At 40.2% G+C, this 21,150-nt stretch overlaps 1 protein-coding gene and 1 long non-coding RNA gene across 5 annotated transcripts in view; both read left to right on the top strand.

Moving 5' to 3' along the window:
• LOC118363586 (pituitary homeobox 2) overlaps positions 1-9,332 on the top strand; it is a 52,465-nt gene extending 43,133 nt beyond the window's left edge. For 2 of the 4 annotated variants that reach the window (XM_035744584.2, XM_035744583.2), the window contains exons 2-4: positions 1,296-1,364; positions 6,720-6,922; positions 8,161-9,332. In XM_035744584.2, coding sequence (XP_035600477.1) covers positions 1,319-1,364; positions 6,720-6,922; positions 8,161-8,724 — 813 coding nt within the window. In that variant the 5' untranslated portion in view covers positions 1,296-1,318 and the 3' untranslated portion in view covers positions 8,725-9,332. Of the gene's footprint in view, positions 1-1,295; positions 1,365-5,313; positions 5,916-6,719; positions 6,923-8,160 lie in introns of those variants that run through there. The other 2 variants (XM_052488485.1, XM_035744582.2) reach the window with 2 other exon arrangements.
• A 1,336-nt stretch (positions 9,333-10,668) lies between these two features.
• LOC118363114 (uncharacterized) lies at positions 10,669-18,203 on the top strand. Its single transcript, XR_004821354.2, has 3 exons — positions 10,669-11,134; positions 14,704-14,833; positions 16,204-18,203. It is a non-coding gene; the product is annotated as an uncharacterized LOC118363114 (long non-coding RNA).
• The last annotated feature ends 2,947 nt before the right edge of the window (positions 18,204-21,150 follow it).

Raw genomic sequence — 21,150 nt, 5'->3', positions numbered from 1 at the left:
ATTACTTCGTAATTTATTTGGAAGTAAAATTAATCGAATGAATAGTATCAATCAATTCTAAAATGTCTAACATACGGGTCTACGAGCGTACAAGGCTATTGCTGCTTTTTAGGGCAATGTCGTTTTATTCAGGCAAAAAAAATTACAGGAAATTCCAAATTCAAGTGAATATTATTTTTATTTTCGAAATGTACATTTCTCAAATTTTTGTCACTTAGTGGACATTCTTGTCCAGAGCAACTTACAGGAGCAATTAGCTTAGGTTAAGTGCCTTGCTCAAGGGCACATCGACTTTTTCACCTGGACCTTTCGGTTACTGGCCAAAGGCTCTTACCTGCTCGGCCACCTGCCGCATATTTCTATGTGAGACTATTCCCTGTCAATACCATTTCCAAACCCAATGTAATGGATCAGGGGCGAGGGGGAGCCCCCTGAAATATTGAATGAAAGCTCATTACTGCCGCTGATTAGATGACATGAGGGATTTGCAGTAACCTTACAACCTGACACCCCATCTTTCATTTTACTTCGAAATACACAAGAACCTGCTCCACTCAAACCAGGGTTCTCCGGGTACACACCATGTAAAACTTAACCTCCAATGTCTAACCCTTTTGAAGAAAATCACAGATGTAGACTATGTAGCAGGTGAGGCGAGAAGGAGTTCTGTGTGGCGCCGGCGGGTCCAAAGTGAAAGAGAATGAATGAATGGGAAAAACGGTTAACAGCATGATTGCATGCAAATTTCCCATCTTAAATTATCATAAGCAAACAGTCGGGAAGCCTGGCCTAATAAAATCCCATCTGTGTTACTTCATATCGAGTTAGTATGGCGCTGCGATAATGAATTTTTTAATATCCCACCGACAGACATCTCAATCAGACACTAATCCCGTGATTTTACTGCGGAATCACTCAACTTCCAGTGCCCCAAACTGCTGCATGCCCCCGGAACAATTTACACCAACCCCCGTCACAGAGCACCCAGTAAAACCGTTGCATTGCTTTTCTGTAGGAACTGCATTTAAAGAGCTCCTTGTGTTATAGGGTTCAAAACCAATGATCAGTAGGCCTATTCAAATGCTCGACATTTGACAAAACTTGAGGAAAATAGCGGAGTGTTTATAGGCCTTATCAACAATGATACAGGTATGACAATTGTGTTTGACCCTATACTGCAATGTCTTGATTGTACATTAAGAAAAATGTTGTGATTTTGAGCACACGGGGTTGTGTGTATTCGATGCAACCGGTTCAGCATTATCATACTAAATCCAGTCTCTTTTCTTTTCCAGAAGCGGTTCCCCTAATTGCGATAATGGACTCCCACTGCCGCAAGCTTGCGTCAACTTGTGGACAAATAGGTGAGCATATATGTGTAACTACTGTGCCACAACACTTCAATGGGAAATTCTTCATACTTCGCCCACTGCAGAAAACAGATGCTGAGATTATAACAGCATCATTTCATTTTTTGGTTCCTTTGCATATCAGAAAATAAGATGCATTTTCGTTCCTAAAATATCATAGATCTGTCTAGGCCAGCGTTTCCCAAACTCGGTCCTCGGGACCCCAAAGGCTGCACGTTTTATTTGTATTTTTTTTGCACTAGCACTACACAGCGGATTCAAATAATCAACTTATCTCGAGGACCGAGTTTGGGAAACGCTCGTCTAGGCCTATGTAGGTGTATCACCAGTCCAGTTCTTTTGAGGAAAAGTGGTTTTTATACTGTCTTAGATTGCCACCTGGTGGCCGGGTATTGATGTGCAGTAGTGCGCCACTGGGAAAGAGAGTAGGGAAAGACCTACGCATATATTCTATCTTCATTGCACCCAGCTTTCGTTAAGCTGCCAAGGGTTACAGACAACACGCGGCAATATATATGGACTACTTTTTTGTTGTTGTCATGTTGTCCTTCCTCTTCATTTGAAGTAGGGCCTACCAAGTAGTCCAATACCCCACCTTTGGCCTATGAATAAAAGGCTTTTTAATCATTATATTTCCTCAAATATAAGGCACTCTTATTTTCTAAGGGACTACCATTAAAAAGTGTCATAGTGTAATTTCTATTGCAATTCGTGTGGCTATCAATGCATCTTGCATCAAGTTGTGGCTCATATCAGTTATGCCAAAATATGATGACGCATTTAAATCCATACACAGCAATATTCACATAAACAACAGTCACATAGCATATAACGAAAAATACAGTGTATTTCGTCTGGGCCAAGTCTGTAAGGTTGGAGTGGATTTCATTTATTGTGCAATTAGGGAATAACATAAAACGAATCTTGTTGAAGTGCTAAACGAATTGCCAGTTTGGCAACTCTTAATTTAGCTCATTTTATTTTCATTCATGATATATTGGATCTAATCAAGTGGCAAAGCAGGCATCAGCCCGTGGGGCTACTTTTCTCCATAGCAACAACTTGAGCAAGGACGGCGTTGTGATCCCTCATTGATTAGCAATAATAAGATAAATAGAAACACATAATTATATGAGGTAATGCAAAGACGAGCCAACGAGGCTTGCACATGTAGGCACCGGAGTGAAGAGACACTCGAGCCACCTGATTATTGGCGATCCCTTTCAACTGTTTTACAACGGCCTTAATATATTCAGGTCTTGTCAGATTGACTCCAGGGAAAACTAAATGTATAATGAAAGCTTATTCGTGAGGAGGAATATACTAATGGAGGAATCTGATGTCCCCTTAATCCTATGTAAAAAGCCTTGTCGTCTCCCTTATATTGACTGAATTGCTAATTAATGGCCCTCTATGTCGTATCGCGCGCGATAATCCACAGAAGAGAGATAACGCATTCTGAAGGTAAAAATGAAGAGGAAACCGATAATCCACTGCAAATCTAGTATTACTTTCAGCAAAATAATTGAGCAATCAGAATTTCTTGGCTTGCAGAGCCTACAGAAAAATGTAGTCTTCAATGCCATTTAAATGATTTATTTTGTATAGTATATTGTTATTATTATTACTATTATGATTATTATTATTATTAGTAGTATTAGTAGTATTAGTAGTATTAGTAGTGGTGGTAGTAGTATCATTAAAACAATCTAATTCAGGGTAATATCCCACTGGGCAGATATTGGGTGCATAAACGTGGTTTCTACGTAATTTCAATGAAATTACTTTGAACCAACGCGGAATAGATGTTGACTTCTGTACCCAATGGGAATTTTAATAGTTAAATTGTTCACAAAATCCTTGCTAAAACGCAGAATGCAGGTTATTGCTTAATAAGGCCCGAGGCTACATCATCATTCAAATAAAATGAGATTACCACTTGTAGATCACAACGTATAACACCCAAGCGAATTGCATTGCACCAAATGACCTGTGAAAGACCCAACCTCTGACCGAATCATATGAGGGGGATTTAAACAAATAAAATGCACCTGATATGCCTGACTCGGGCCCAGGAAAAGACAGTCGTGAGAATACTCACCTAAACTGAATAAATACATGATGTAAGGAAGACATGCAGGCTAAATTCACATCTTCATTCAAGGACTGCATATATTATTGTCCAGATGTGTACAGTGGGGTGGCTAAACACACAGCGCAGGGTTATTCTTTATAACTCTATAGGGAGGATGGAGGCATAACCATACCCGTGGTTTTGACAGCTCTTTCTCCCTCGCTCCATGGTCCGCGCGCGGCTCTCCCACAAGAGTGCAAATGAGGTGTATATCAAGGGCTTTCACGGGATTAGCCCAATAATGTATTAGCAGCGCCCATATCCTGATATCCACGAGATTGGGAAGAAAAGACGCGTGATGTCTATATATTATGCAGTTTACATTCAGATTAAAGACAAAGTATGCATGAAATAATTAGAATACATTTTCTGTAGTTATGAAGAAAGTTATTTGTATTAATAGTATTGCTATTAACAATGCATTCAACGGACTATAATACATGTAATATATTATATGATATGTGGAGGCTGACAATCAAATCATTTTCTATCATGTTACATATTCATTAAATTTTTATTCCATGGACATTTGAATGCTGTTTGCATTTACAGTATTAACGCACATGCCTAAGGGGAAGAATACTCGTCCCATGTCAACTACTGTCAAACGCCTGCATATCCCCCATGCATACGGCCATTTATCTGCAATGGGAAATCAGCTCGAAGTCATTAAAAGTCCTTATTCCAAATTATTAGGCAAATTAGCATTTTATTAGATTAAAAAGCACTACAAGTCGACTTCCTGAGAACAGCTGAAAGGTCTAAGCGCACAGGATACCCAGCTAAGCACCGAGATAAAAATGAGTAATTTCGAGGAAATCGAATGACCTAAACCGGTGTTTCCCAAAACTCGGTCCTGGGGACCCGAATCGGTGCAGTTTTGTTTGCCCTAACTCTACACAGCTGATTCGAACAACCAAAGCTAAATGATGAGTTGAGTTTTTGAATCAGCTGTGTAGTGCGAGGGCAAAAAAACATAACGTGCACCCCTTGGGGTCCCAAGGACCGACTTTTGGAAACCAAGGCCCTTGCATTTTTGCCCAATTGTTTGGTGACTAATAAGGTTTGAATGTGTGACTAGATTGTGTCACTTGACTTCTGACACGATTGATTTGTCTGGTCATCATTTATCTGTTATGCTCGAAATGGCCAACAACTTGAAAAATGTCAACATCCGTTCTGTGAACTATCGGCAGTGGGGTCAGCGCATCCTGGTTTCCGCATCATATAAATATAGCCTTGCTCTTTTGCGCATTGCTCGGAGATGACTGTTTATGAAAGGTCAGTTCATCGGGTGATCTCTGTTGCATGGTTTCTTCAATGGGCAGAACATAAGATGAGCAAGAACACAATAAATAGGCTAGACAATTTTGACCAAATAAATGCATCATGACCCCCTGTTGGTATGACTTGAATGTTAGATGCAATTTCCCTAGTTGGGTATGTTTTCCATTAAAATCCTCGTGTAAATGTCTGAGAGTAGACTGCACACGACGCGAGTGACGTGCGTTTCAATACTGGTGTTTTATAACGGTGTACTTTTCATTGAAAGAAGGAAGACTGTATATGGTTTTATCTTGGGGGTCTGCAGATTCGGTGCATCGTCGGTACACTACCCCATGCGTCCCGTCTCTCTTGACATGGTTTTATTTGGAAGAAAAATAAGCTATGTACCCCGTATGAACACATTGGCAGACGTATTTTATTTCCCCGTGCGCGGGTTGGCCAAGCAAACCTCCATGTCCACATTGACGGCCTGTCAGAAAATGGGAGTGCTCTCGGTGACGTCAAAGGCATAGGAGAGAGGCACAGTGGTACAGCCAAGGCGCAGCGAACAGCTGAAATGAAGAGCGAGCGGCGTAGTGTGTGTATGCCTCTGGATCTAATATCACCTACCTGTCCTTGTCACTCTGATTCTCCGCGCAACAAGCAGTATCAGCCCGATTTATCTATTTGCCCCTGCTTCAATCAAAACGCTGTGGGGTTTTTTCTCCGACGCGAATTATGCTGGGTTTCTTCTAAATAGATTTTAAGCAATTCAAACAAAGGTATTTGTTTTTTTGTTTTACTTTAATTTGCGAGGGAGAAGCGTTGATATAAATCTTGACACCACTGATTCCCACTTTCTCCTATCCGTCGGACGTCTCTCTTTTTTTTTCGCTTGCACTGAGAGAACTTAATCCGCCTCTGACAGTGAGTCGTGCGCTTTCCTATCCATATGAACTCTATGAAGGATCCATTGAATTTAGACCATCACCACCACCACCACCAAACCGGGACTAAACTCTCTTCCACGCAACACAAGGCACTAGCAATGGCCTCTAGTCTGCAGCCGTTGCAGCGGTCTGTGGACTCCAAACACAGGTTAGAGGTACACACGGTATCGGACACCTCCAGTCCAGAGTCCGTAGGTAAGAATCATCCCGTGGTGCATACTGTCAGCACATGACTTTGAGAGGAGGGGATGGTCGTTTTTTTGTTGATAAAGAACAAAAGATGGCTCCCTTTACAGCCTCTCTCAACAAAGGCATTTTGAGACCGAGGAAGATGATATTTTACGAATGCAAATAGTCATTGGACATATAAGACTGACAGAGGGTCACTTTGTTTGACTATGCAGATATTCGGATTATGATTGTGCCAGTAATTGGTTTATTTGTGTTATAGGTGTCACCGAACTTGACGCTCTCATTACTCACATAACCTTTGACTCTGGTGAAGTTCTATTTTTGTTGTGATCATGTTTAATGTCTTTACGCATACCTTTATACGTGTAATACTTTTAAAATGTGAAATGTAAGCCTTTATTCGATGAAAGACAAAACAGATAAACGTTTTAAAATGACCATTTGTACAGTATTACCATTGGCACATTGTGCAAATAAAACAAAACAATCATTGTCCTACTGACATTGTTTTGGAGTCACGTTTTATATGACCTTTTTGTAATGTATCTGCATAAACATTCGAAAATAAGGAATCGTAACATTATGAGTAGTATTAGCATAAGAGTAACTGTTGGGTAAGGGCTTGTAAAGTACACATTTCAGGGTTGTAGTATTCGGCGCATGTGACAAATAAAGTTTGATTCGATTTTTGATTCAAAGGATTTAAAATGGGTTCAAGTTTCACCAGGATGATATCACCGAGGATACTTCACGGCCTGTGACTGACCCGACCACAATATATTATGCATTTGTTTACTCTCTCCACAGATAAAGACTCAAAGGGTCAGAGCAAAAATGACGACTCTTCAGACGACCCTTCTAAAAAGAAGCGACAGCGCCGACAGAGGACTCACTTCACCAGCCAGCAGCTTCAGGAACTGGAGGCCACGTTCCAGCGGAATCGCTATCCGGACATGTCTACAAGAGAGGAGATAGCCGTGTGGACCAACCTCACCGAGGCCCGTGTTCGGGTAAGGCCCCTGGGAATAAACCAACACTATTTATGTGCATCATTTCGGGTGATTTGTGCCACTCATATTGAGTGGAGGCAAGGACGTCAATTATTACACATGCATAACGTTAATTGCGCGCGGCCAGAACATGTTTTCTTGGAACATAATAGGTTGCCTAAAGCAAATACTCAGACTGGTTATTCTTTAAAATTGTATGACTCAATTAACAAGTCACAAAACACCAAACATTAGATGGCTAAGCCTATAATTTATTATTATTTAGAAAAATTAAAATGATAGGCCACCCACTTTACACAAATATGTTTTACTGTAAAATAGTACGATTTTAATGTCAATATCAATGAAGTGGATACGATGGAAATGGTTGAAATATAACAATGTCACACATTTACTATATTTACGAATAACATCACAGTATTGCTAGATATCTAACATTGCCGATAACAAGACAAGCACGTTTGTTTATTAGTTGTAGAAAACAAATAATAACTACAGGCTAAACTGTTAGCGGTTAGGATTGACATTAGCCCCAGACAGACACAAATCGTGTTACTACGTTCATGTGAAAGAGGTGCAAGCTTGTATTTTGTGTTTGTCACTCTCGTGATGTATAAATAAGGTCACGGTCGTGTTTGTCTTTGCCTATGGAGGAATAGGCTTTACACACCTTCCGAAATTAAGATGGTTCAATGACAGCTAGGAACGCTGGATGTGTTGTTGGGGTTATATTGGAATCAACCCGGATTGTTTTGCATGAGAGAAAGGGAATCAATTACGCCCTGTTGCAATCCAACATAGGCTTGTATCACAAGGAGCGTTGCGCTTTGAAATAAATTACGCTACAATAGTTGTTTTGATAACGTCAAGTAATTACAAGTTTGAGAACAACTCTATATATTTAAAGCGTATCCTGTGTTTACACTTTTAGTTGTGGGTATATTTTTGCAAACTGACAAGGTCAAGATTTGTCATTTGTGAGAAATGACTTTAATTGATTTACAGTTCTATGTCTGATTTTGATTTAAGACACATCTAAAGGCCACACACGAATAAAAAAAATACGACATTTGGTTAATTGCTGACCAATTAGGCTACCCATCAATTCTTCTGAATTGCACAAGATAGCCAACAAGTCGTATTTGCGTTGGCTATAAAATAAAGCACATGGGGCCTACATGTAGCCTAAAGGCCTACATAATTAGCAAATTCTGAACTCCTCTTTTTGTTTGTTGTAGGTTTGGTTCAAGAACCGGCGAGCAAAATGGAGGAAAAGGGAAAGGAATCAACAAGCTGAGCTATGCAAGAACGGCTTCGGTCCTCAGTTCAATGGACTTATGCAGCCCTACGATGATATGTACCCCAGCTACACGTATAACAACTGGGCCGCCAAAGGGCTAACGTCGGCTTCCCTGTCGACCAAAAGCTTCCCTTTTTTCAATTCCATGAATGTCAACCCTTTGTCATCGCAGACGATGTTCTCCCCGCCGAACTCCATTTCTTCAATGAGCATGACCTCTAGCATGGTGCCCTCCGCGGTCACTGGCGTGCCCGGTTCAAGCCTTAACAGCCTCAATAACTTGAACAACCTCAGCAACCCCTCTCTTAATTCGGGAGTTCCCACGCCAACCTGCCCGTACGCCCCGCCGACTCCCCCTTATGTGTACAGGGACACTTGCAACTCCAGTCTGGCTAGCCTGAGACTGAAAGCCAAGCAGCACTCGAGTTTTGGATACACCAGTGTTCAGAATCCGGCCTCAAATCTGAGCGCTTGCCAGTACGCCGTGGATAGACCAGTCTAATACCTGAGAATACATAAACCCCAGTCACAGGAACGATAGACTACCTTTTTTCTTTTTCAAAAGGGCACGAGAAGACTAAACCACTGAAATGAGCTAAACCCTGCGATGGAGCTTTAAACGTAAACGGAAGTTATTAGGCATTTTTTGCTAATGAGTATTTTGTTCTTCACCCGCGAGTGCAGAATTTAGGATAGACCTACTTTATTTTCGAAGCGTGTTTATTTGAAAGTTTCGAATTTTGGACGTTAATTGACTGAAAGGTTGTATATATATCTAAATATCATCTCCAGTTTATTGAGGCGAATGCTCTTGCTCTCTTCTCAAGGTTCAATTTAACAAAGCATGTGGAAAACCCTAAAGGAATAATGTTTTGCTTGCAAACAAGGGAATGTACATACTAAACGCACCAGTTGTGTGTTTCTAACATATAAATTTATTATTAAATGTCTGTGTGAATATCGATTTAGAGTAGCAATCCTGGGTATAAAAAGACGCATCAAAGGTTCCTGCAAAATGACATTGGTTTTGCTCTGTGTATACTATTTGGTATGGAATTTTGTTTCGTTTTTTTTCAACATCAAAAAAATAAACTATTGTGTTTTATTTAATGGAAGTAAATACATTGTTCAAAACTTTTGTTGAGGAATTTTGTGCCGATTCAAGTATTCGTGTGAGTTTTGATGAGTCTATGTGTCTGTTGGGTTTCGATTATGCGAGCTACTAACCCGGCTAATCTATAGCGAAAACAATGGCCCTCTCCAATACACATATGAGTCAAGATGCCCCGTCAGATTAACCGCTGAATACACGTCTGCCTCTTAGCCAAGGCCTCCGAGTGATCACTGGTGCTTGAAATAACACTGGAATCAACAAACAGGAATTGGAACGAACAACAAAGGCACGAGCTCATTAACCTCTGACGTATACTAATCACGAGGGCACGACTCCTGAAAAGAGATGCAAAATATAGCCTAGCACTGGAAGTTTAAGATGGGTTTCTTGATACATCATGTGATTATAGGTCTACATAACATATTCGTCTATGTCAGTAATTGTACATAATACATGACCATAATCAATAATACCAATACGAGGTTAGGCTATTGTATTTTGACCAGCGCAATGTTCTACGAATAAACTATTGCAAAACTATTCTGTAGCCTATTGAGCATTGAGAGCTAGGCCTATGCGTAGGCGTTCATATGGTAAATATGTGCACTTTTGCTATACCTTATTTGTTGGGCAGATGAACAACAACCTCTCTTTTCAATTAGATAGCAATAACAACAATAATCATCATTATATCAATAACAATTGGACAACTATGACTACGAGAATAACAGTGTTATACCTTGCTGAAAAGTGCCTACATTTGTTTTTGTTTTTTTTATGTGGCCGAGCCTACTATTTGTCTTTCCAGATAGCCAACCCTCTTTTATACATTGTGTTGACACGTTTGATCAACCATTGTAGTTTTGTCTAGACAGTCCCGTTTATTGATGTGCTGTGGTCCGTCATCAAATGCACCAGTGCGTTTATAGAACATTAGAACAACTCCACAGCACCGAGAAAATATAATTCACAAGTTTGAACAAACAAACAAAGAGAGGTATATAGCTAGGGGACGGAGGAGGCGGGTACGTGTGATTTCATGACTTCAGGGCAGAGCTCAAACTCATTTTAGGGCGCAGATGAAAATTTTTAACGTTATCACTGTTGGCCACATTGACTAAGAATACAAATCCCCCTTCAAACTTTCAGCAGACGTCGAGGGAAATAGCCTTCCGTTCTAAATAAAATGGAATGTGCAGGGTAGTTTTATTTAGGCTTGTGGGATTATTTCATATTTTCAGGTGAGCTATTTGTTACGTTTATAATTTACTTGTTATTCATCATGCCCATACAATGAAAGAAAAAAACAATTGACCTAATTTTGGAGGGAAAATTGATTTTCATGGGCCCATGCTATGAAAATGATTCTAGTCAGAAAAAAATATTGGGGAAAATAAATAATCTAAAATTGCATGCTATAATGGACCTCTTGTTGCTCCTAACAGGCCTGGTGAAAATGTTGCCCTCATAGCATAATCCAACAGCTGGAGCGCCACACCAAACACACTTTTCCATAAAAAGAGCCCACCTAATGTGTTTCTAGAGACCTGGAGGCCATACATGTTCTATTTCAGATTATCTCGGGCTTGATTGAGTAGGTAACGTGAAGCAGTAATAGGGTAACAAGGATAAGTCTTTGGCAGCTTTGCGAATACGCAGTCTGCGTCTCAATACACAACCCAATCAACATTTGGGCGCTGAGGGCCTGAAGAGACAAGTCTTCAGGGGGAGACATCTCACTTGCAAAGAATCCGCCCAAGACTTCGGACCTCTCCTTCTGTAAAGCATGGACTACCCGGTAAGAATTATATTTCAATGTTTTCTAAATAACGAAATTCTAACAGGGTCAACATGCATATATTTTGATTAATTGAACACAAGTGCTTGCTTTGCTCTTGCATTTTGTTTTCGGTGACCGAAAGATTCCACATTTTTTAAGTGAAATTTATGCAACATTTTTAAGATTCTATTTATTTTGGAAGGAAATCAATTGACCACATTTCTTTTGATGCAGCCCAACTTTACCTCCTGCGAAGCTATCGTCCTAAATAATATTAAAAACTCTTCCGTTTGAGTGCCGTCTTGATTGAGATTCATTTTATATCGTTGTAGACGATCATTCAAAAATAAACTCGACTTGTTTCATGAAGTTACTGTTATTTCAAGAGCTCATCTTCCATCTTCCACTGTGCTGGGCCTATGATGCTATTATAGCACCACCTCAAAGTTTATCAGGCTACCACAAACAGCAACAATATAATAACTTCGAATAGACTTTAGAGAATAAGCAACATTTTCTTTACCTTTTTTCAAAGATGTGTTACACCCTTGCAAATGTTTCCGTTTATTTGTGGTTCTCCTATTTTATTGCCATTGTGATTTCAGCCTACTTATCACGAAACATAATGGGAATGCTGATTCAATTCGTTTATCTAAAATGGTCAACTCATGTTGGGTTCCTTATGATAAGGATGTTACAGAAAATGCAGAGAGCCAATCACCTCTGTTCCATCACTGGGAATTCAAATTAAGCAAGTGAGAGCACACATCCGTGCCTGTCTCGTTGACTCTAATCTAAATAATTAACAAGCTCTCAATATTCATGTCATGGTGTGCCAAACATGTGAGACATTTTGCCAATATGGTGTCTATTTATTGTCCAATTACACACACCAATTACATGCAACTCTGATCTTCTGAAAGCTATTTTCTACCGAATTTGTTATTCATGTCAACTTGTTTAGGCCTTGTTCTGTGCAAATATGCTCGAAATATCCTTGCAATTTTTCATTTCATATACACGGGTGCACAAGTTTAAATGAATGCATGCTTAGCAATTTCATATTAAATGAAATTTGTATTCAAACGTTTCTGATTTCACAGAGATGTTGGAGGAAATTGTCCACCCTCCCAAACAAATCAAGCATAGTTTTTGTCATATTAATGGATTATTATTAATAATTCATGACCAACAGCCTATGTTTTCAAGTTAGAAATGCATGTTTTCATATGGGTGCAAACCAGTTATAGCGGGCGAATATTCGTTTCTTCTCTTTTGAACAGGGAACGGTGGCGAATTAAAATACTTGAATTCTTCCCTAGATTTTTACCAACGTGTCAATTTGAATTACAGTATTTAAAAATCTACGAATGTATTAACACTTTCAACACGGTTACATTGTAGTCAAGGTTATTAATTAGCATGTTACAATAGCGTAATTGACGACCGTACTCAACATTAGTAGGCCTACTTTTTGGTAAAATACAATATTCCCATCATTTAAATTGGCTAACAATAAACAGATAACTATTGAGCAGTCCTGCATTAGAGGTTTCCACTAAATGCAGATTTCCATTCAGCAATGTAAAGGTGCATACCTTCCTTTTGATGGCTCTACTGTATATTATACAAGTCATGTTGCTATTGTCATAAAGAGTTAAATGTCAAAGAGAATGGCAAGCCCTCTTGAATTGTCTGGATAGTAGGAATAGACAATTAATAATCTCAGACAAACTTGTTTATTCAGATCAATTCCAATTATTCTCCTTTCTCACACACACAAAAACGTTGACCAAACCACTTTGAGCCAGTGGAGGCTTCTGACCAATCCTGACACAGGGGCTGCAGCAAGAGGTCATATGAGCTGACCCCACACATTCTCCCCCCCCTTACAAGTGAGAACCTTACTATGAAGGAGTTCTAAAGTCACTTGGTGTCTGTCTGTCTGTCTGTCTGTCTGTCTGCGTGCTTGTGAGTGCATGCCTGTGTGTGTGCGCCTGTGTATGCCTAGATGTGTGTGTGTATGCCTGTCTGTTAGCTTGCATGTGTATGTGTGTGTCTGTTTATGTGTGTGTGTCTGTGGTGTGTGTGTGTGCACGCCTGTGTATGTGCATGTGTATACGAGTGTGCTTGCGTGTGTATATAAGTCTGCTTGTGTCAGTCACAGGCTCATGCTTTGAAGGCTGGGAGCGTGCAAGTTTGTGTGACGCTGAAACAGCTCTAGGCGTCCCTTTTCCGAGGGCCGTTGGCCGGCTGGCTGGAGCGTGTGAAAGCAGATAACCAGGGCAAATTTCATGACTCACACACTTCCTGCACTGTGAAGTTATATTAAAGGCTGCAGAAAAAACACCACATCTCTGATGTTTCGGCTCCAAATCGATTGCTACACATTGAGCATGTTGGCTTCACCCTTGAAAGTGTTCAAAGGATCGGTACCACGGCCCTAATGTGCCTGGAATAGAAACATGATATGATCCGTGGCTGGATTACTTAAATAAACAGCCCTGTTTTCTAACAGTCTTTTCTTCAGCCATGTGTTGTTATATTGAGTATTCGGTTTTATAGTAGTCTTGTCACAAATATATGGACTGGTTGGTTGTTTAGCAACAAAACCGACACGTCTGCAACTGTGAGGTGAAACAGATGGGGTTGGCTTAGACTGTTGACAACATGTAAACTATATTTAGTTCCCAAATGTTTCTTGAAAACATAAATATATTTGCACAATGAGCACTTGCTCTCTCTCAAATACATTGTTACAGTTGTTGGTTAGCTAGCTAGCGAATTTTAGCCAAATTAGCATAGACATGACATCAGCCAAAACAAGACATGGAATCAATAACAAGATAAAACGAGCTGAAACGAGCCACCTACGATTCCCCACTTGGCAGCTTCTTGTCATTGTTGCTGGCTATCTGACCATTCAGAATCAAAACAAGGAACGTCTTCCAGCCACATCAAAACACGCTCATAATTTTTGTGACTTTGTCAGCTAACCCGTCTATTGTAATGGGCAATTGCCTATTAGGAATGTGCACTAAGTGTCTTTTGGGGTTCCATTGGGCCGGCCATATGTAACCAGCCAGGTCACCGTGATAGAAGTCAGTATTCAACGTCCATCCATGTCTGAAGACGTCGGGAGAGGATGTGGAAACCGGCCACTAGGGGCAACAGTGAGCGCTGTTACCTTCAACCAGGTTTTGGTTTTGCTCGGGCGTTGTGGGTGGGGATGGTGAATGGGAGTAAGCATCTGCTTCTCTGATTCCAAAGGTTGCAAGTTTGAATCCAGCGTTAAACATTTGTTTTAGATATTGCTGTTTTAAGCCTATCCCAAACCTTTACCTTAACGCTTCAAAGTTAATGCCTAAGCGTAAGATTTTGGAGTTAATACCTAAACGTTAATACTTTACTTAAACATTTTGATTTAATGCCTATATTTAAATTTAACCACTTTGAAATTTGATGTTTGGAACAACTTCGAAATGTGATGTTTGAGAAACATGGATTAACATCTAATTCTGATGTGAGAAGTAGTTGTTGTATCAAGCGTCTCAGAGTGTTGATTTGGGTTTGGTTTTTCCTTTTAGATCAACATAAGTATGAGTGCATGGCCAGGCGGGAACTGTGACACTTGAAACAAAGGGACCCGGCTCGTGTGGTGTCACTCTGCTTCCGTGTGATTGATACAGGCCACAGCAGGGGCTTCAAACAAAAACGGTAACGTCTGAATAAATGCTTGAATGGATAGATGTGTATTTATGATGTCAGCGTGATGTACTGTAGTTGCTGTATGACCTGTGATCCATTTCACTGGGGGGGAAGAACAGACAGAAAGACTTGTTTAACATGTCACAGGAATGTTTTAACGGCTGCTGTACATGATAAGACCAAACAAATGGTAATCCATATATTATTTAAGCAGCTCAGATGAGCAGGAAAAGGATAACATTACATTGACTTTGCTGGTGGATGGGAGGAGTTATGCCTTTACGGTGTGAGGAGTTTTTAAAATCCGAAACAAACTTTTGAAGACACATTTTGCATAGAGGTTGAGGTGAGAAAGCTGGTCACACTTCCTTTGAATATCCATTTCATAATGCATTATAAGCACATTTATAGTGCCTTATTAGCAATGCATTATGAACAAAAAACGGTTGTGTCCCTCCATAAGAAGCCTAAAAAAAACAACTAAAATCTTAGAGCCATATTGTCCAATGAACACACCTCCTACTGTAACTAGCAATATCTTCCTCTTCATGTCCTTTCATGTTAACCTGACAAGCCTTGAGTCTCAGCCTCATCTGAGTCATGTTCAGACACATTTACTTTACACTGTCTGTCTGCTTTCTTTTCAAACAGTGTCACTCGCGTCTCCCCTCAATGTTCCTTTTTCTGTCACCTACTGTAACATTATATCACTGGCTATTACCTCTACCCCTACTGTCAGCCGCCCAAAGATTCTCTGACAACTACCTTAATACATGGCATACTTACATGGTGATTTAGAATTTTATCAAGGATACATTTCCTAGAAGGACAAAAATCTAATATTGTAAAATTGATTTAAAAAAGTAATTATCAACTATGCATGAGCTTGCCTTTAATGTTATTACTTTCAACAAATAAATGGTAAAAACATACATTAGAGAAATTCGAAGACAATTCAAATACAACCCTTATTTGAATTGAGACATACCAGACCCACTCACTTTAGTCAGTTGAGGTTGACAGGCGTTGAGTGGTGTTCTATGTCTATGGCTCAATTCCAAACCAAAACATGTTCCCTTGCCCCAGGCCCTGACATTGTTTACTTACCCTTGCAGATCTGAAAATCATTGTAAGCTACATGTCAGAAACTACACCCCGTCAATGAAAAGACCTACCCAGATCTTTACGATCATCAGAACAAGGGGAATCAACAAGGAGAGAGGGAAGGGAGAAATGGATAGTATTGGAACCCAGCCCAGCAGGGACTTACGTGCTCGAGCTATATGTCACAGATGGTAGGATCTCAGGGAGTTGATGTAGGAAATCCACTGAGTAATATTGATCTGTGGAAACATCCTCTCTATGCCTGATATCCACAGGATGTCCACTTCCACCGGGAACTGCAGTGAGACATAGCTACTGGGATTTCCAATAGTACCCACTGCCCTCTGACAGACACCTGCTACGTGGACCACAGCTCCACATCTCTTCATCTAGATTCTACGCTACAGCATGGTCGTACTGCAGTGAAACACAATGTCTGGTGATACTGCATAACTAATCTAATCATATAGAAATGTTTTGCTGTTTTTATACCAGTATATTAAAGTAAGCATGTAAAAAATGTATACGGTTTGTCATGGCATGATGTACGCAATTAGATTAGATTGTTATTAGTAAGGATGATTATTATCTCAATAAATAAAGATTTCTATTGAAAAATGTGGTTTAAAAAGGATTAACGCAACAGGGTGTTTAAATGGCTTAATATTGGTTTAGACCACTTGGTAATTCAGATATAGCAACTGTCAGATGTACTATCAGACAACTATTGAGATAAAGAAAATCTTGAAGTGACTTTAAAATACTTCAAATTATTTAAGGCATGCTTGATTTAGCTTGGAGTATGCACTCCAGTATTCCATTGGTTTTATTGTGAACATAATCAATTGCACCTCGAGTACTTGAATGTATTTGACACAGGTCTGGAGAACTGTGACAACCAACCCATGTCTCAGTTTCCCCTACTTTTAATGCCCAGCTCTATGAAAAGCAGGAAGTGCAAAATCGGAGCGTTACAGAGAGTTTGTCTCACAACTATTAAAGGATAGTTCATCTTTTCACAAGCAAACATATTTCAACCCTCTTAACATGATCACACCTGGACGACAGTGCCTTCAAAAAGTATTCACACCCCTTGACTTTTTACACATTTTGTGGCGTTACATGCTGGATTTAAAATGGAGTAAACATAGTTGTTATTTTATCACTGGCCTACACACAATACCCCATAACGTCAAAGTGGAAATGTTTTTTTGTTTGTTGATTTTTTTTTACAAATGTATTAAAAATGAAAAGCTAAAATGTCTTCAGTAGTATTCAACCTCTTTGTTTTGGCAAGCTTAAATAAATTCAGGAGTAAAAATGTGCTTAACATGTCACAACATAAGTTCTATTGACTCACTCTGTGTGAAACAATAGTGTTTAACATGACTACCTCATCTCTGTACCCCACACATACAATTTTTGTAAGGTCCCTCAGTCGAGTAGTACATTTCAAACACAGATTTAACCACAAAGACCAGGGAGGTGTTCCAATGGCTCACAAAGAAGGTCACCTATAGGTAGATGGGTAAAACAAAAGCAGAAATGTAATATCCCTTTGAACATGGTGAAGTTATTAATTACACTTTGGATGGTGTATAAATACACCCAGTCACTACAGAGATACAGGCGTCCTTCCTTACTCCGATGCCGGAGAGAAAGGAAACCACTCAGCGATTTCACCACGAGGCCAATAGTGACTTTAAAACAGTTACAGATAATAATGGCTGTGATAGGAGAAACGTGAGGATGGATGAATAACATGTAGGTACTTCACAATGCTAACCTAATTGACGAAGTGAAAAGAAGGAAGCTTGTACAGAATAAAAAATACTCCAAAACATCCATCTTGTTTGCTACAAGGCACTAAAGTAATACTGCAAAAACTGTGGCAATTCAATTACATTTTTGTCCTGAATACAAAGTGTTATGTTTGGGGCAAATCCAATACAACACATTACTGAGTACCACTCTCCATATTTTCAATCACAGTGGTGGCTGCTGTCACACCAGGATCTGTTTCACCTGTCTTTGTGATTGTCTCCACCCACCTCCAGGTGTCACCTATCTTCCCCCATTATCCCCTGTGTATTTATTACTTTGTTCTCTGTTGGTCTGTTGCTAGTTTGTCTTGTTTGCTCGAGTCAACCAGCGTTTTGTGGCTCACCTTCTGCTTTTTATAGTCTCTCTTTCTTGCCCTCCTGGTTTTGACCTTTGCCTGTCCTGACTCTGAGCCTTCCTGTCTGACCACTCTGCCTGTCCCCGAGAATGCTGACCTGTACTGCTAGCCCCCTCTGGATTTAGCAACCTCTGCCTTACCCAGACCCTGAGTCTGCCTGTCGTCCGGTAGCATTGCTGGCCTCTGGTTTTCTGACTGTCTTAACGGCAGGATAGCATAGTGGTTAGAGCGTTGGGCTAGTAACTGAAAGGTTGCAAGTTCAAATCCCTGAGCTGACAAATTACAATTATGTTGTTCTGCCCCTGAACAAGGCAGTTAACCCAATGTTCCTCGGCTGTCATTGAAAATAAGATTTTGTTCTTAACTGACTTGCCTAGTTAAATAAAATAAAAATGAACTTGTCTGCTGCCTGCCCCTGTTGGAACATTAAACTATTGTTTATTCGACGTGGTCTGCATCTAGGTCTTCCCTTCATACCTGATAGCTGCATCATGTTATGGGTATGCTTGTAATCGTTAAGGACGGGAGACATTTTCAGGATAAAAAAGGATTGGAACTGAGCTACGCACAGGCAAAATCTTAGAGGAAAATTTTGGTTACCTCTGCTTTCCACCAGACGTTGGCAGATTAATTCACCTTTCAGCAGGACATTCAGCATGACAAAACCTAAAACGCAAGGCCAAATCCACACAGGAGTTGCTTACCAAGAAGACTGAATGTTCCTGAGTGGATGAGTTACCGTTTTGACTTTAATATGCTTGAGAATCTATGAAAATACCTGAAAATTGTCTTCTAGCAATGATCAACAATCAATTTGACAGAGCTTGAAGAATTTTGAAAGTAATAATGGGCAAATGTTGCACATTCCAGTTGTGGAAAGCGTTTTAGACTTAACCAGAAAGACTCACAGCTGTATTCACTGCCAAAGGTGATTCTAACATTTATTGACTCATTGGTTTGAATACTTATGTAATAAATATATATTAGTGTTTTTTGTTAGATTTTTTACAAATGTCATTGACAAAAAAATGACAATGAAACAATGTAACACAAAGTGTGGAAAAAGTCAAGGGGTGTCGATACTTTCTGAAGGCACTGTTGGTTTGAAGTGGCTGAAAGGTGAGTTTTGTAGTCCAACAGGGGACATTCAATTGACACCCTACAGTTCCTCACTCAGCAATACTAAACCACGAATAGCAGTCTCTCCTAAACTGGCCAGCTTGACATGACTCCCTTTAATTGTTTACTGTGAAAATGCACACTGGTGAAAGGGTCATCCCCGGGTAGACCTATGAGCCGGACAGGTTGAGATATCAAGCGTATACACTGATTATACAAAACATTAGGAACACCTTCCAGATATTGAGTTGCACCCCCCCCCCCCCCTTTCACCTGGATTCACCTGGTCAGTCTATGTCGTGGAAAGACCAGTTGTTCTTAATGTTTTGTACACTCGGTGTAAATGTACCTTGCATTCCGTTTTATGTCCATACAACCATACAACATTTAACAGCCAACTGGCCACCTCCAACCTCCCTTCCTCTGCCAATTATAATCTTTAATAAGGAAGGCACGTTCAAACCCGTTCTCACTCTAATAAACCCTGACGAAAAGTAATCTGCCCACGCTTCCATTCCAACATCCCTGCTCATTACCGGGCGCAGTGGGAGAACCACTGTGTGCGACACGGTACTCGAGGATGGAAGGCGTCACGATCACACTGTCATTAATAGAAAGGTAAGGCGAGACACACAGGGGATTGGAAGGATGGAAGACGGATGTAAACTCACAACACACAACACATAATCACAGATCAAATGCTTTGGTGTTTTCCGAGGGAGAATACGATGTGGTTCTCCTGAAATGGCCTAAGGAAGACGCGTTCTCTTAACATGGGTGCAGGTAGGCCTACCATTGAGGCCTAGGCCTATTATGACATTTCCCATTAATAACATGTTCATTGCTGAACCAAGTATGTCTGTGACCAATTTCTGGACTTCACTTTGCCTACTTGACTTATTCCTAGTGGAGCAAAGGGTTCCAGAAAACACTCGTCTGGCCGGTTTCCTTGACATCATTCGAGTTGGTTCCCGCTTTCTTCTTCTCTTTCCTCACTCGTCCTTCTCCATGACTTCGCCAACCTTCCTTTTGCTGTAGCTGTGAAGAAAAGTTGGGCCAAAAGTTCCATTCTTAGTAGGGTTGTATGCTTTAAAAATGTATAGGGTCACTTTTATTACTAGGAGTAGCTACACACACAACCCCCGTCCTTGAGGAGCATGCTCAGTCTGTTGATGAACTCATATAGCCAGGAGAGGGCAGCAAAACTAGTCAAACAAATTAAAACAGGGTAATGAGTCGTGTCATTTGAGAAGTTCGGCGAGCTTCAGTGTATGGGTCATTTGAAAATGCCTTAGTTAACTGTGCTTGAAATGAATTCAACCATATAATCATCATCAATGATTTGCATTATACACACGTTGTAAACATTGTAAAATGACAATTTCTATGTTGTTCATGTTACGGGCTATTTCATCTACAGAGTCACAACAGTGTGCCATGGTCACAGAAAACGTTGCCTCACTCGGTTGGACATGCATTCTGGCAATTTATCTTGTATCCTTCGGGGTAGTGAAGCAGAAAGGTCAGGCAAAATGTATTTGATCCTCTCTAAACCGATACATTATATTGCCACTTTCACATAGCACAACCCCGTGACAGCACCTGATGTCTTTTGGTTGAAGCTCAACTCGACGAGAAATGATCACGGTCGTTTACCTTGTTCAATCACACACCATATTCTCATGTTTATTGAAAATGTCCCCCTTATTCTGAACATTTTACTTGGAGTAGAGTCATTCTATGACGTATGGCAGAGTTACAGAGTTTACTGTGTAAATTGTATAGAGAAAGAGGCCATATTATCCATCCCGTTTGTGGTGAGTAAATAGTCATGTTATGCTCCTTGAAGTTCCCTGCTAATTTACAACCAGCAGATGGCACTGTTCTGGAACAAACCAATGACCGTATGGAACATGCAGACAAG

This window comes from Oncorhynchus keta, chromosome 30 (genome assembly GCF_023373465.1).
Source record: "Oncorhynchus keta strain PuntledgeMale-10-30-2019 chromosome 30, Oket_V2, whole genome shotgun sequence".
NCBI lineage: Eukaryota > Metazoa > Chordata > Actinopteri > Salmoniformes > Salmonidae > Oncorhynchus > Oncorhynchus keta.
This window is presented reverse-complemented; position numbering and strand designations above follow the sequence as displayed.